Source organism: Phyllopteryx taeniolatus, chromosome 12 (assembly GCF_024500385.1).
Source record: "Phyllopteryx taeniolatus isolate TA_2022b chromosome 12, UOR_Ptae_1.2, whole genome shotgun sequence".
NCBI classification, from domain to species: Eukaryota; Metazoa; Chordata; class Actinopteri; order Syngnathiformes; family Syngnathidae; genus Phyllopteryx; species Phyllopteryx taeniolatus.
Genome location: NC_084513.1, coordinates 12,631,763 through 12,644,668, shown reverse-complemented (window position 1 = coordinate 12,644,668; position 12,906 = coordinate 12,631,763). Strand labels below are relative to the sequence as shown.

Here is a 12,906-nt window from a genome sequence, read left to right as displayed (position 1 = left end):
TAGGCGGCACACCATTTTATATTCGTATGCTTATGAAATCATTGGCCTTTACATGTGCATCAGTCATGTAAGTGTCGTCAGTGCGCCCTCCAGTGGATAAAATGAACTCCAATACCTTCTCTTTTTATTATAATGTTTGTTATTGGCTTGGCATTTGTCTGGTGGTTAACAGTTTGAAAAAAAGAATGCCATTAACAAATGGAAAAAAAATGAAGTCCCTAAAAACACATTAAGTATCTTAGAATTTAGCATACACATGTATTGATTTATATCAAACAAAATAACAGCGTCATCCAGACATTTGTCAGCTTTAACCTTCTGAGATGAATACATGCTCATACTGTACTGTACTTTAATGATGCAGTAAGTGTCAATATATATTTGAATGTATTCTTGACATGACACTCCCTCCACTGACCAATTTGTCATTTAATTTTGCACTTTTGTATCTGGCAAATCTCATTTCTACTATACTGTTTGTTTATATGTGCCCTGCGATTGGCTGCCAACCAGTTCAGGGTGTGCCCCGCCTCCTGCCCGATGATAGTTGGGATGGGCTCCAGCACGCCCGCGACCCTTGTGAGGATAGGCGGCTCAGAAAATGGATGGATGGATAAATAGTATATAAAGGTTTGGTCATATACAATCCCAAGTGTTATCTATTAAAGTCTGAAAAATGCAAGCACAACTTCAGCAACCAGGAAGTTGACTTTGGGACTTTTTGGACAATTAAGCATCCACTCACTCGTGACCGAGGCAAACAGACTGCAGCTTTCAGATTCCTGAGAGTGAATGTTTGACGCTTGTAGACTGAGACAGTGTCTTCACAAGGATCATGGCTAGCCAAGCCAAAGAGGAGCTTTGCTGTCCGACCTGTTTAGACATCTTTAAAGATCCTGTCATGCTGCCGTGTCGTCAAAGCGTCTGTCGTGCCTGTGTGTGCAGCAGTGGTGGAAGGACAAAGGAGATCGATCATGTCCAGTCTGTAGAAAAAGGTGTAACTCGATTATTATACATCCGAGGCCTTGGCCTTGAGGAATGTGTATGAGGCCTTTTCACAAGCCTCAGCGAAGTCAGAGGACATCTGCATGTTTCATGAGGAGAAACTGAGGTCTGCAGAGATGCAAAAATCCATGCTGGCCACAAGTTCTGTCCCCTGGATGAAGTTCCGCAATATCACAAAGAGCAACTCCAGAAAGCCCTGCAGGATGCAAAGAAAAGACTGGAAGATTATACTAAGATTAGAGACAACAGAAGAGATCAAGCAGAGTACATCAAGCTCCAGAGGGACAAGGTTGAAAGCAAAATTAAGCAAGATTTTGAGGAGCTTCGTCACTTTTTGCATGTTGAGGAGGAGGCCAAGTTTTCTGCTCTGAGGGATGAAGAGCAGATGAAAAGTCACATTATGAAGGAAAAGATTGAGGCTCTAAACAGAGATATGGCCGCTATTTCGGACATGATCAGAACCACAGAGGAACTGACATCTGACCATGTTTCCTTGATGAAGAACTTCCAGAATGCAATTACCAGAATCCAGCTCTTGCCTGATAAGCCCGAGCTGCTCCTAGGAGCTCTGCTGGATGAAGTCAAACATGTTGGCAACCTCAAGTTCACCGTGTGAGAACGAATGAGGGAGATGGTTTCCTACAGTCCTGTGATTCTGGACCCAAACACAGTCATTCGAACACTCAGTCTGTCTGAAGATCTGACCAGTGTGCATTCTAAAGTCGGAGCGCAGCGTCCAAAGAATCTAGAGAGGTTATACTGGAACGCTGTGCTCGGTTCTGCTTTGGACTCAGGAACGCACATCTGGGATGTTGAGGTCGGAGACAACACAGACTGGCGACTGGGGGTAGCATCGCGGGACTCTCCAGTTAACATCAAGTCATGGACCATTGGATGCCGTGATGATAGATACAAAACACCTTCAGGACCATATGGATCCTGGAATCCGCCAGTGAAACTGCAGAGGATCCGAGTTCATGTGGACACTAACGAAAGATCAATTTCATTCTCTGAATCTCTTACAAACACTGAATTAGACACAAAAGGCCCTTCCACTTGGTCACATTTGTCTGGTAACAAGAAAATGTATCCTTACTTTTAAACAAAGGATAAAGGGCCTCTGAAAATAATACCACTTTCACCTTGCGTTATGACTCAAACTCAGTGACGACGTTGGACATATTTTGCTCCCAGAATTGTCTTACATGCAGCGACACCATGTAAATTAGTTTCAAGAATATAAACGAATTGAAATCTGATGTCGTGTTGTTTTAGATATTATTTCTCCAGCAGCGATTTTACATGGATTGACCAGTTCAATAAACAAAAAAAAAAAAATTTTTTTTAAAATTCATATTATTGATTTATACCATGTAAGAAAAATTATTCTATTTAAGCAAAAATATGTAAGCTTGTGTTTTTTATGACGCAGACTTACAGTATATTGGTTTCTTCTCAGTGATTGCTCCACATTTTGTGACGAATTTCAAAATCCATATTTTGTTATGTGCAATGGTCGGTAGTTATTATAATAAATTCCTAATTGTTTAAATATCTTAATGTTTAGCTTGGGTAATTATCGTACCAAATAAAATAATACCGCCATCAAGACATCTTTACAAATTAAGTGTGAAGATGCAGATAGACTAAAAGTAGGAAAATACAATGTTTAAAAAAATAAGCGCGACTGCTATAAGTTACAAGTTAAGTTAACGTTGAATCTGTCTGCCAATTGACTATTTTTTTAAACAATTTCTCCAACTATTTTATTCCATGTTCAGCTTTGTAATTTTTTCCTATGTATTTAGCTAATGATGCTATTTTCTGATATGAATTACAGAAGGCGGCCTCTCACCGGATGTGACGTTAGTGATTATAGTCTCAGGCAGTGCTTGTACCGCCCTCCTGCGGTCAAAAGAGGGCACGAAAGCACGAGACACTGCGCATGCGCAACACCGCCGGTCTGCTCAGGAGTTCATACTGAAGCTGTCCTCTGAGCGGCTTCACCTTCAGCCATCTTAACCATGCTGGTTACCATAGGACGATGCAGTAACGGGCTTTTTCAGGCTTTGAAGCCCGGTGCCAACTCACTGAAGACATTCGGTGGTAGAAATGTGAACCTAAATTTGGGTAAGTTGTTATGTTTCTAGCGCGCTGGACTGTCATTGCTAAATGTCCTCTGGACTGTTCCCGATGGACGTGGCCTCTACTTTTCTCGCCTTAAATGTCTGAATTAAAAATGAATACATGCTATTATTTATATTTGTGTTGAATATGTGACAATCAAATGTTAGCCGTTGTATTTCTTTTTAATCTGACGTTGTTGTCATGTCCTCAATGACCTTTAATTTTACGTCCAAAACTACAAGCTCATTCTACGTTATCAGTAACAATGAATGTAGGGAAAATAACATGTACAAATTATTCAGATTGATTCTCATAATATTTGTTTTCATGTTAGCTAAATAAGATAACTACAATGTGAGCTTTTAGTATGATTCAGTGTAGTAGTAAATCTCTGCATACTGCAACCACAATAATAAACATCCATCCATATTGTTATAATTAGAAGTGAGTAACGTGTTGTGGCTAGTTATGGGCTAGTTAAGTTACTGTCCTACTTCTGCCAACTTTCACCAAAGTTGAAATAGAATATGTACTGTACATCACACCGATCTCAATTTACAGTCCACTCAAATCAGCATCATTACCACTTTCCTGCATACTTACATACAGTTCAGCCTATGTGTCAGGTCTTGACAGCTTTATGTAGCGACAAAAAACATTTCATTTAAATCTTGGAACTTCCTGAGTGGACCAATAACACTGGTAGGTGTACTTGGAAATCTGGTTCAGTTGAGTTTGATGTGTCATTACAGGCAGGGGGTACGCAAGCCCTGCTGCTCAGGCAGCTCTTGGCAATGGACGCATCACAGCTGTGATCGGTGCTGTCGTGGACGTCCAGTTTGACGAAGGCCTCCCCCCCATTCTCAATGCGCTGGAAGTGACAGGTCGTGACAGTAGACTGGTGCTCGAGGTGGCCCAGCATCTCGGTCAGTGAGTTAAAGTGTGATACCAGAATATAGAAACATGTCATAGCAAAGCCACAGATGGTTCTTTTTACATTCTATACTCTTGTCTTTCTTTAGGTGAAAACACAGTCAGGACGATCGCCATGGATGGCACAGAGGGTCTGATCCGTGGGCAGAAGGTTCTTGACACCGGGGCCCCGATCAGAATTCCTGTGGGGCCAGAGACTTTGGGCAGGATCATGAATGTCATTGGAGAACCCATTGATGAACGTGGTCCAATTAGCACCAAACAGTAAGTTTTCTTGTGCTACATTTTAGATTCCCCTGTAGCAATTCTAACAAAAAAAATAAATTCTGCTTTGAAATAGCTTTTGAAAGTGAGTCTACCTTATTTAAAAATAGTCAATGTCAAAATGATCCCACTTCAGCATAATGAACCAGATCTCTTGTAGACAAACTGTGCCACAATTCCAGCAGTCTCTTTATTCAGTGGAACTTTATAAACAACTTAATTCACCAAACACTTGATACTCTTGTAAAATCTAAAGAGAAGCAGAATATTTCATATAAGATGTACCCAGTGAGTGTTTGAGACTTTATTCATCCTGTGAGGGAAATGTAAATTGTCATTATACGGAATAAGGTAAAACGGTCTGTTGTTGGACAATGATCATTCTCTAATTGTATTATAGGAGTGGAACAATTAATGGAATAATTGTATTATAAAAAAAGGTCAAAGTAATATCTCTACCTTGATACGTCATTGTATTATAGGAGTGGAACAATTAATGGAATAATTGTATTATAAAAAAAGGTCAAAGTAATATCTCTACCTTGATACGTCACAGAGATCATTTATCTGCATAGACTAATGTTACTGCAGTTGCATGCACCATTTTGTGGAGAACTAAGTTGGCTTGATGGCGGTGCGCCAGGAGAAGTTAGCCCGTACAAGAAAGAGAATGTCCAAAGTTTGGGATAATTTCCTAGTTAACAAGGGAGAGAAAGTGGAGCGTGTACCACAAAAAGCACATCTACAATTGCCAACACAAAGTAGCGTATCACTGTTAGCTAATTTAATGTAGTCAACCATCGCTAGTTAGAATGTATTGTAATGCACCCTCAGTCAACACACTGACTGGCTAACGACATAGCCAGTTAACAGCCATGCAACGCTGCACTCTCTTTTGCTGACGCCCACGTCACTCACCAGGCCCTGCCTTTAAAACAAATACAGATTCAAAGTTACAGATACTACAATAGAATGTGAGGATGGTGACCCCAAGTGGACACAAATAATATCTGCACCTGACTTGCACATTATTTAATAACGCAAAATCTATTTTTATCCAATTAATTGATGGGACAAGCGGTCGAATACTCGATTCTAAAAATATTCAATAGTTGTGGGCGGCCCTGTTTGAGTGTTTCACAAAACTATTTTTCAGGAATTAATGGAAATAGAAATAATCCATTTCAGAGTCAAGTATTACACAACCTTTATTAACTACTGTAAATGCACGTTTTAACTTAATTTTGCAAAACAAAATCTACGAAAATCCAAAGGAAAGGCAAAAGGTGATGAAACTTTTGACCTTCCGCACAACTTCTATTAATAGATGTTTTTAAATAGCAAAGTTAAAAATAACCTCTGCTGTCGTACAGGACCGCTCCTATCCATGCGGAAGCCCCCGAGTTCACTGACATGAGTGTGGAGCAGGAGATCTTGGTCACTGGCATCAAAGTGGTAGATCTCCTTGCACCCTACGCCAAGGGTGGAAAAATTGGTCAGTAACAAGACTGTCTTTGAATTCCTTTATACGTGAAAGGATCTCCTAACTATTGTGCCAGTTGTGTGCCAGGTCTGTTTGGTGGCGCCGGCGTGGGTAAGACTGTCTTAATCATGGAGTTGATCAACAACGTGGCCAAGGCTCACGGTGGCTACTCTGTGTTCGCTGGAGTTGGAGAGCGCACCCGTGAGGGGAACGACTTGTACCATGAAATGATTGAGTCTGGCGTCATTAACCTGAAGGACACCACCTCAAAGGTAACACCCTCAATGCCTGTACAACAGCCACGACAATAGGTACACCTGCTCAATCCACTATATACAGATATTACATGTTTCGAGCATATGTGCACAATCTGTTTACTGTATTGTACTTCCATATTGGATTGCATTAGTAAATCGAGAAGTTCAGTAGGATACATTGTGGTCTTCTATGACCATGCGTTTCTCAGTTTGTGTAATGTTGTCACATTTAGAAAATTTCGGGCTGAGGCACAAAATATTAGAAACATTTCTCTATGATTTAATGCAGTTCTGCATCACTGCAAACTACAACCATAATTAAATATGTACGGTGCCATTGTGTGCGTTCCTAATCATGTTGCAGATGCACATTGTCCAGTCTAGCGTTGAAACACCTAATATGTGTTTTCAGGTTGCACTGGTGTATGGTCAGATGAACGAGCCACCAGGTGCTCGTGCCAGAGTCGCTCTTACTGGCCTGACTGTTGCGGAATATTTCCGTGATCAAGAGGGACAGGACGTGCTTCTTTTTATTGACAACATCTTCAGGTTCACCCAGGCTGGATCAGAGGTATACAATATAACATGCACTACTTACAAAAACTTGATATTCGGCCTCCGGATGAAATTTCAGGATAAACCTAAAATGTGCGATAACATTTGCAGGTGAATTGGACTTTTTCAACATTTTTGAATGCAGATTTCAAACTGTTGTAAGATTCAGTACTTTTTGCACAACCAGTTGTTCTCTATGAAGGAGCTGAACAGCTAAATTCACACCAGGTGTGTAATCCATGAATGCACTAATACGTTTCAAAGGATGTCCACTTCTATGCTTTTCTGTAACTCTTCCAGTCACTTTAACTCTGTTGCAGAGTCTCTAAGTGTATTGGCCATGTATCCCTGAGAACACTGGTCAAAGACTTGCAATGGGAAGGTACTGTTAAGTGTTGTCGTGGTCTCATGAGATCAAAATGTGAACAGCCCCATGACGAGGACTGTTTAAACACAAATTCTAACAGAACCAGGAAATTTATTGGCCGATGAATAGATCAACACATTTTATGAATTTTGCCATTCAGCTTGTTGTGTGGCCCGCCACACACTGAGTGACATGGCCAAAACCGAGTGAACTGTCACGACGTGTGCTGAGTTTGGCAAGTAGTTTTCATGAGTGGCTGACCGTTGGCAAGTGGTTTTTATCTGATTCAAAATTTGTATTGCCGGTGAGCGGCGTTGCAACATTGTGAAAAGGGGTTTCCACTTACTACGCATAAGCGAGACCCAGTTGGCTGCCACGACGCCACCTAGTATTAGTTTTACAATATTTATAATTTCATATGTACCCATGGCTTGAAAACAAAAAGGGGATTCTGGCACAAAAATGCAGATGGAGTCAGTGAATGGGGAGCTCAATCATTGCCAACAGTCTCTCTACTTTTTTTCTTCTCCCATTTCTTCTTTGTGGCAATCCACTTATTCCTTGCCATTTGCACCATGTTTTGGTGGTTCAGTAAAAAAAAAAAAAATATATATATATATATACCGTACAGCCTCAAACCTGATACAGGGTTGCAGTTTTTCTGTTGCAGCCAGCCAGTAGATGTGTGGTGCTCAATTACTTGAAGAGTCGCCAACTGTAATTTATCCGTGATGGGCCACTTCAGTTACCTTAGGGCGAGTTCCTTGTCAAGAGTTTTGAGGTTGAATTAAGTTTACTGGTAAAGGTTTTACCGTAGTGCATTATAGTCATCCTGAAATTTGACTTAAGGCCAATCTCCCTAACATTTTGTGAGTATGCATTGATTTACAACATAATCCATTCAGTAACGATGGTATTATGTGGACTGTGTAATTGTCCTTCAGGTGTCTGCTCTGTTGGGTCGAATCCCTTCTGCTGTGGGATACCAGCCAACCTTGGCCACTGATATGGGTACCATGCAGGAACGAATTACTACCACCAAGAAAGGTTCCATCACCTCAGTGCAAGTAGGAAGTGGCTGGACGGGATTGATGTGGCAGCTGTTGTCGACAGAATCAAAATAAAACATGCTCGCATTGCAGGCGATTTATGTGCCCGCTGACGACTTGACCGATCCCGCTCCCGCCACAACCTTTGCTCACTTGGACGCCACCACTGTGCTGTCCCGAGCCATTGCTGAGCTGGGCATCTACCCCGCCGTGGACCCCCTGGATTCAACCTCCCGCATCATGGACCCCAACATTGTGGGGTCTGAGCACTACGACATCGCTCGAGGCGTACAGAAGATTCTTCAGGCAAGACTTGTGTCAACAGCTTTTTAATAAAGAGTCAAAATGAGATGTAATGACCCCTACATGTTTTTCTTTGCAGGACTACAAGTCATTACAAGATATCATCGCTATTCTGGGTATGGATGAACTGTCTGAGGAAGACAAGCTGACTGTAGCTCGTGCTCGCAAGATCCAGCGTTTCCTGTCCCAGCCTTTCCAGGTGGCTGAAGTCTTCACTGGCCACATGGGGAAGCTGGTGCCTCTCAAGGAAACAATTAAAGGATTCCAGAGCATTCTAGCAGGTAGTGCTGCAAAAGAATACATTTCCAAAATGGAATAAAGCTCTTTTCCTGCTAAAACCTTTCTTCCCGTACTCTTCTCCAGGTGACTACGATGCCTTGCCTGAACAGGCTTTCTATATGGTCGGTCCCATTGAAGAAGTGGTCCAAAAGGCAGAGAAATTGGCAGAGGAACACTCTTAAATGATAATGTATGGAAGGCTCTCTGATTTGTACAGTATAATTTCTATTTGAGGAACTTCTGATGTGTCATGCTAAATATGTTGTGCTTTGCTTGTAATGATCTGGAAAGCTTACAATGAGATTAAAGATGACATTGTGATACAGCAATGCTCATACTGTCTTTTTTTTGTGCACTGATGGTTTTTAATTGAGACCTATTCTTGAGAGATTTGCAAAATCTGAAGGTTTAGTTCCTCAAGTGTCGCAGTATCTTATTTAGCTCCCTTTCCTTAGTAAGTAGACTGTTGCTGTGTTCTTTGAATGCCTCGAAATCCTGTAAAATTATTGACATAAACACTCAGTATGAGCTTAGATAGGTCATCAGCATTTTTGTCTTCACAACAAACCTTGTTCAGCTTCTGGTACTTTGTCCTGGCTTCTTCCAGGGCCAGCTTGAGGGCCTTCACTCTTTTATCTGTGTTAACTGCCTGTGCTTCCTGTTTAAACCTGAATTCAGAGACATATGGCAGCAATTTATTGGAAATGAATTTTCACTTAACAGCAGACAAATTTAGCAACCTTGTTTACCTTTCCTCTGCTTTTGTCCGGGCTCTTTTCTGCTCTTTGTATTGTATCTCCAGAAGCCGGAGTTCTTCTAGCTTCTCCTGTAATTATATAAGTGTATAAAAATAAAATTATACATTCTGGTGAGCAGTGCCATTTTTCCAAATTTACCTGTATAGTGTTCTCTTGTTCCACAGAGGTACGCAGCAGTTTGTCTCTCTCTTTGGTGAGGCTTGTAATACTTTTGCTCATTGTGGCTTCCTTCAAGGCATGCTGCTCCTCGGCTTTTATAAGTTTCAGCTTTACGGCTGATGAAGCCAAAGGTTCAGAAGTGCCTAAATATATCGCATGTGGATATACAGGATTGAGTTCTTTCCCACCTACCTTTCCACGTTTGCTCTGCGATCGCATGGTGTTGCTGAGATTCAGTCAATTGTTCAAGTAACGATGCTGCCATTTCTTGATGCTCTTTTGACTGTTTCAAGGATGTTGATTCACTTTGGGTTATTTTCTCCCTTTTAAACAAAGCAAGATTTTGTGTCTTTAGTTATCATTGACCTGATATTCTTCAACTGCTCGAGAAGACAACCCAAAAGATAAAAAGTACAACTACAGTGCTGCCTTGACATATGCGTGACCTGACTTAGTTTTCTGAGGAACGAGCTGTCATACTGCCGATTTAAAAAAAACATTTTTTTTTTGCTTAGACTTCTGAGCACTTACTGTGAAAGTGGTGGCGTTACCCTTTATGCAGCGGATACTTTCACATAACACTGTCGCAACACATGAAGACAGATATCACAATACTCACAGGCATACACTATATTCTTTATCCACTACATAAAATGACTAATATTACAGCAGCTTACTGAGTCACAGTAGTTTATTCTTTCTTCTTAGTGTCTGCATGACATGTCTTTCTGTCCCTCAGTGACCAAGGCAGGCACACCAGAAGGCGCACCACGAGAACTAAATTAAATAATGATGCACAAACTGTTTAAAACTTTACATTCTATTTATGTATTTACTCTGTTTGTATAAAGTACAATATTATAGAGTGCCATTTTCTTTATTCAAAAAACATTCCCCTATTTTTGTGTGTGTGTCAGGGGCTGGAACAAATTTAACTTTTATCTTAAGGCACCAGCTGCACCAGTGTGTTTAATTGTTGCTGTTAATGTAAAAAAAAACAAGCTTACTGATATGCAGTCTCCTTAGTTGTGAACTCCTCTGTCAACGCTTTGATTTGCTTTGTCAGCTTTTGAACGGTCACCTCTTTATCGTGTAACTTTTGGGAGAAAAGCATGTCATTTTCTGTCTGCAGCTGCTTGTTTTCTAACTTCAGCTGTGCATTCTGGTGTTTGTACTCCTCCATGAACACAATAATCGCTCGACTGTTGGCGTCTAAATCCAAAAATCTTTTCTCTACTAGCTCCGCTCTCTGCTGCTTTTGCACAACTTCTTTCTGACAGCTTTCAAGTTGCTTCTCCAGCTCGGTCTTGACTTGCTGCAGACTTTGACATTGGTGAAAAAGGTCGCCTGATCTTTCTTTTAGTACACAGATCAGGTTGGCTTGTTCTTTTATTCTAGACTCCAGCAGCAATGTCTCCGTTAAATCGGCGGCGGGGAGGATGTTGCATTTCTCCAAAGTCTTCTGATTGATGTCCATGTGCTGCGGAAAAGCCAAGAAAACCAAGTATTTGGTGGTGGTGGTAAGCGTAAAGGAAACTCTGTAACCACAATGTTAGTTAAAGCTGCACATATATTACCTTTACAAAGAAAATAATACTTCGTTTTCATCACTGTTAACAATTATCCATCAGGTGTGCTGCAGGAAATGATTGAATTTCACGTAATTTGCACAAAATTATTTATTAATTACAAATATATTTGTTCTTGTATATATGCCAGTTATAAATAGTCACAGGCAGAACAACTGAATGTTCTACCATTAGATGGCAGAAGCTACAGTAAACCTGTTGCCATTCATACAACAGAATAATGGCTTCGTGTGAGCATATTTGCTTTGTGTTCATTAAACAGGCTAAATTGAGGAGAGATAATTATTTTGGTAGTTTTTTTGTGGCATTTTTGTTTGGTGGTGTGCTGTGAGATTTTTGTAACGTAAAATAGAAGCTGGAAAACACTGCATTAGGCTGTGCGTCTTGTACCATGTGTCAGGTACTGTCAAAAGTATCAAAATTAAAGTTATTTATCATGGAGAATGCCATTGAAGATATAGGATCTTGATTGAAGTAAAATCAATATGTACCTCGTAAATTGTACAAATTATTTTACATTTGTTAAATAAGTCTGATTTAATGATGTATGACCTCAAATCACTTCACCAGTTTTAAATAAAAAATATAGCCTATATATTTTTTCCAACTTAAATTTGGCCCAAGTAAACAATTTCACACAAGTGCTGAATACATTTACATAAACTGAGTAATCATATAATTTTAAACATTCTCACTGCACTTGCCTTATTGAATTTGGTGCCAACTTTATTGACGAAACAAGTTTCACTTGAGACAACATGACGTCAATCATAAGTGACGTACAACTAAGAGACCAAAATCAAATCCAACTGCACACAAACACTCATTTGACTATAGAGCAGACGAAGGTAAAAAAATGTATCTACAATAATAATACTTACGGCAACGTTGAGTGAAAGTCCAGAGAGTAACAGGTTATCCTCAGACTTGGTCACTTTCTTTCTCACGTTCTCGGACTTTTTTCGTTGAGACGACATTTTGATTAATTCAACAAACACCCTTGAAGTTATTGCTGTCTTTTGAAACTAAATGTTCACAACTATGTCGTTTTCTAAAGACCCGTTTTTACTAATTTAGCCACTGAACGTTTTAATGAGCTTGCTAGGTTCCTACTTGTATACTAGATGGAGTAAACTTTGTGCACTACTCCCGACTCTAGAGCACAACGACCCACCGACGTTATGACGTAATCATCTCGTTAGGCGTCATCCTGTTCTTAAAAAAAGCACGCCACCAACCTGAAGCATCAATTTAAATTGACAAGAAAAGCGCATTAGGGCAAACACAATTAGTTTTTTTTTTAAAACATTTATATCAGATTCTTAAGGTTAGTTAACTTGTATTATGTCACCTTTTTCCCCTTTTGAGAGAAGCAATATTGATTTTTGGTGGTGGGGGGGCGTCGTGTTTGACTTACGATAAGTAAGAGCTACAATGTCATATGTCGTCATTTCTTTTTTTTCTTCTTTCTTTTAATGACAATCCAGATTTCAGGTATAATTGTCTCAGTACTGTAGGATACTGTAACGTTAGTGTCATAAGTATAAGTACAATACAAACTAGGAAACGTTATATGGTATCGAAATGTAAAAAATCACGCCGTGTATACTCAGAAGCTATATTTACAATGCATTGTGTATACCTAAGTGTACTTAAACTGCGTTCTAATGTAGCCTCAAAGAAGTACACACACACACACACACACACACACTCAAAAAGACGCTGAGAAACTTTTCCCATGTCCAAGTTTGAGTTTCTCGGTTGCCATTGGAAACCAC

At 40.1% G+C, this 12,906-nt stretch overlaps 2 protein-coding genes and 1 pseudogene across 2 annotated transcripts; 2 read left to right on the top strand and 1 right to left on the bottom strand.

The window, feature by feature from the left end:
* The first annotated feature begins 114 nt into the window (after window positions 1–114).
* On the top strand, window positions 115–2,372 carry LOC133487280 (E3 ubiquitin-protein ligase TRIM35-like; annotated as a pseudogene).
* Window positions 2,373–2,933: 561 nt separating this feature from the next.
* Window positions 2,934–8,951, top strand: LOC133487279 (ATP synthase subunit beta, mitochondrial). The gene is made up of 10 exons (XM_061793627.1): window positions 2,934–3,135; window positions 3,885–4,058; window positions 4,155–4,329; window positions 5,703–5,824; window positions 5,900–6,084; window positions 6,482–6,640; window positions 7,936–8,058; window positions 8,134–8,346; window positions 8,423–8,624; window positions 8,707–8,951. The coding sequence occupies exons 1-10, from the start codon at window positions 3,030–3,032 to the stop codon at window positions 8,802–8,804; spliced, it is 1,557 nt and encodes a 518-aa protein (XP_061649611.1). The 5' UTR covers window positions 2,934–3,029; the 3' UTR covers window positions 8,805–8,951.
* zgc:172182 (coiled-coil domain-containing protein 89) lies at window positions 8,354–12,327 on the bottom strand. The gene is made up of 7 exons (XM_061793628.1): window positions 12,010–12,327; window positions 10,547–11,019; window positions 9,732–9,862; window positions 9,519–9,655; window positions 9,372–9,448; window positions 9,191–9,290; window positions 8,354–9,117 (listed from the first exon to the last, which is right to left on the bottom strand). Exons 1-7 carry the CDS (start codon window positions 12,103–12,105, stop codon window positions 9,031–9,033), a joined length of 1,101 nt encoding a protein of 366 aa, XP_061649612.1. The 5' UTR covers window positions 12,106–12,327; the 3' UTR covers window positions 8,354–9,030.
* Between the last annotated feature and the right edge of the window lie 579 nt (window positions 12,328–12,906).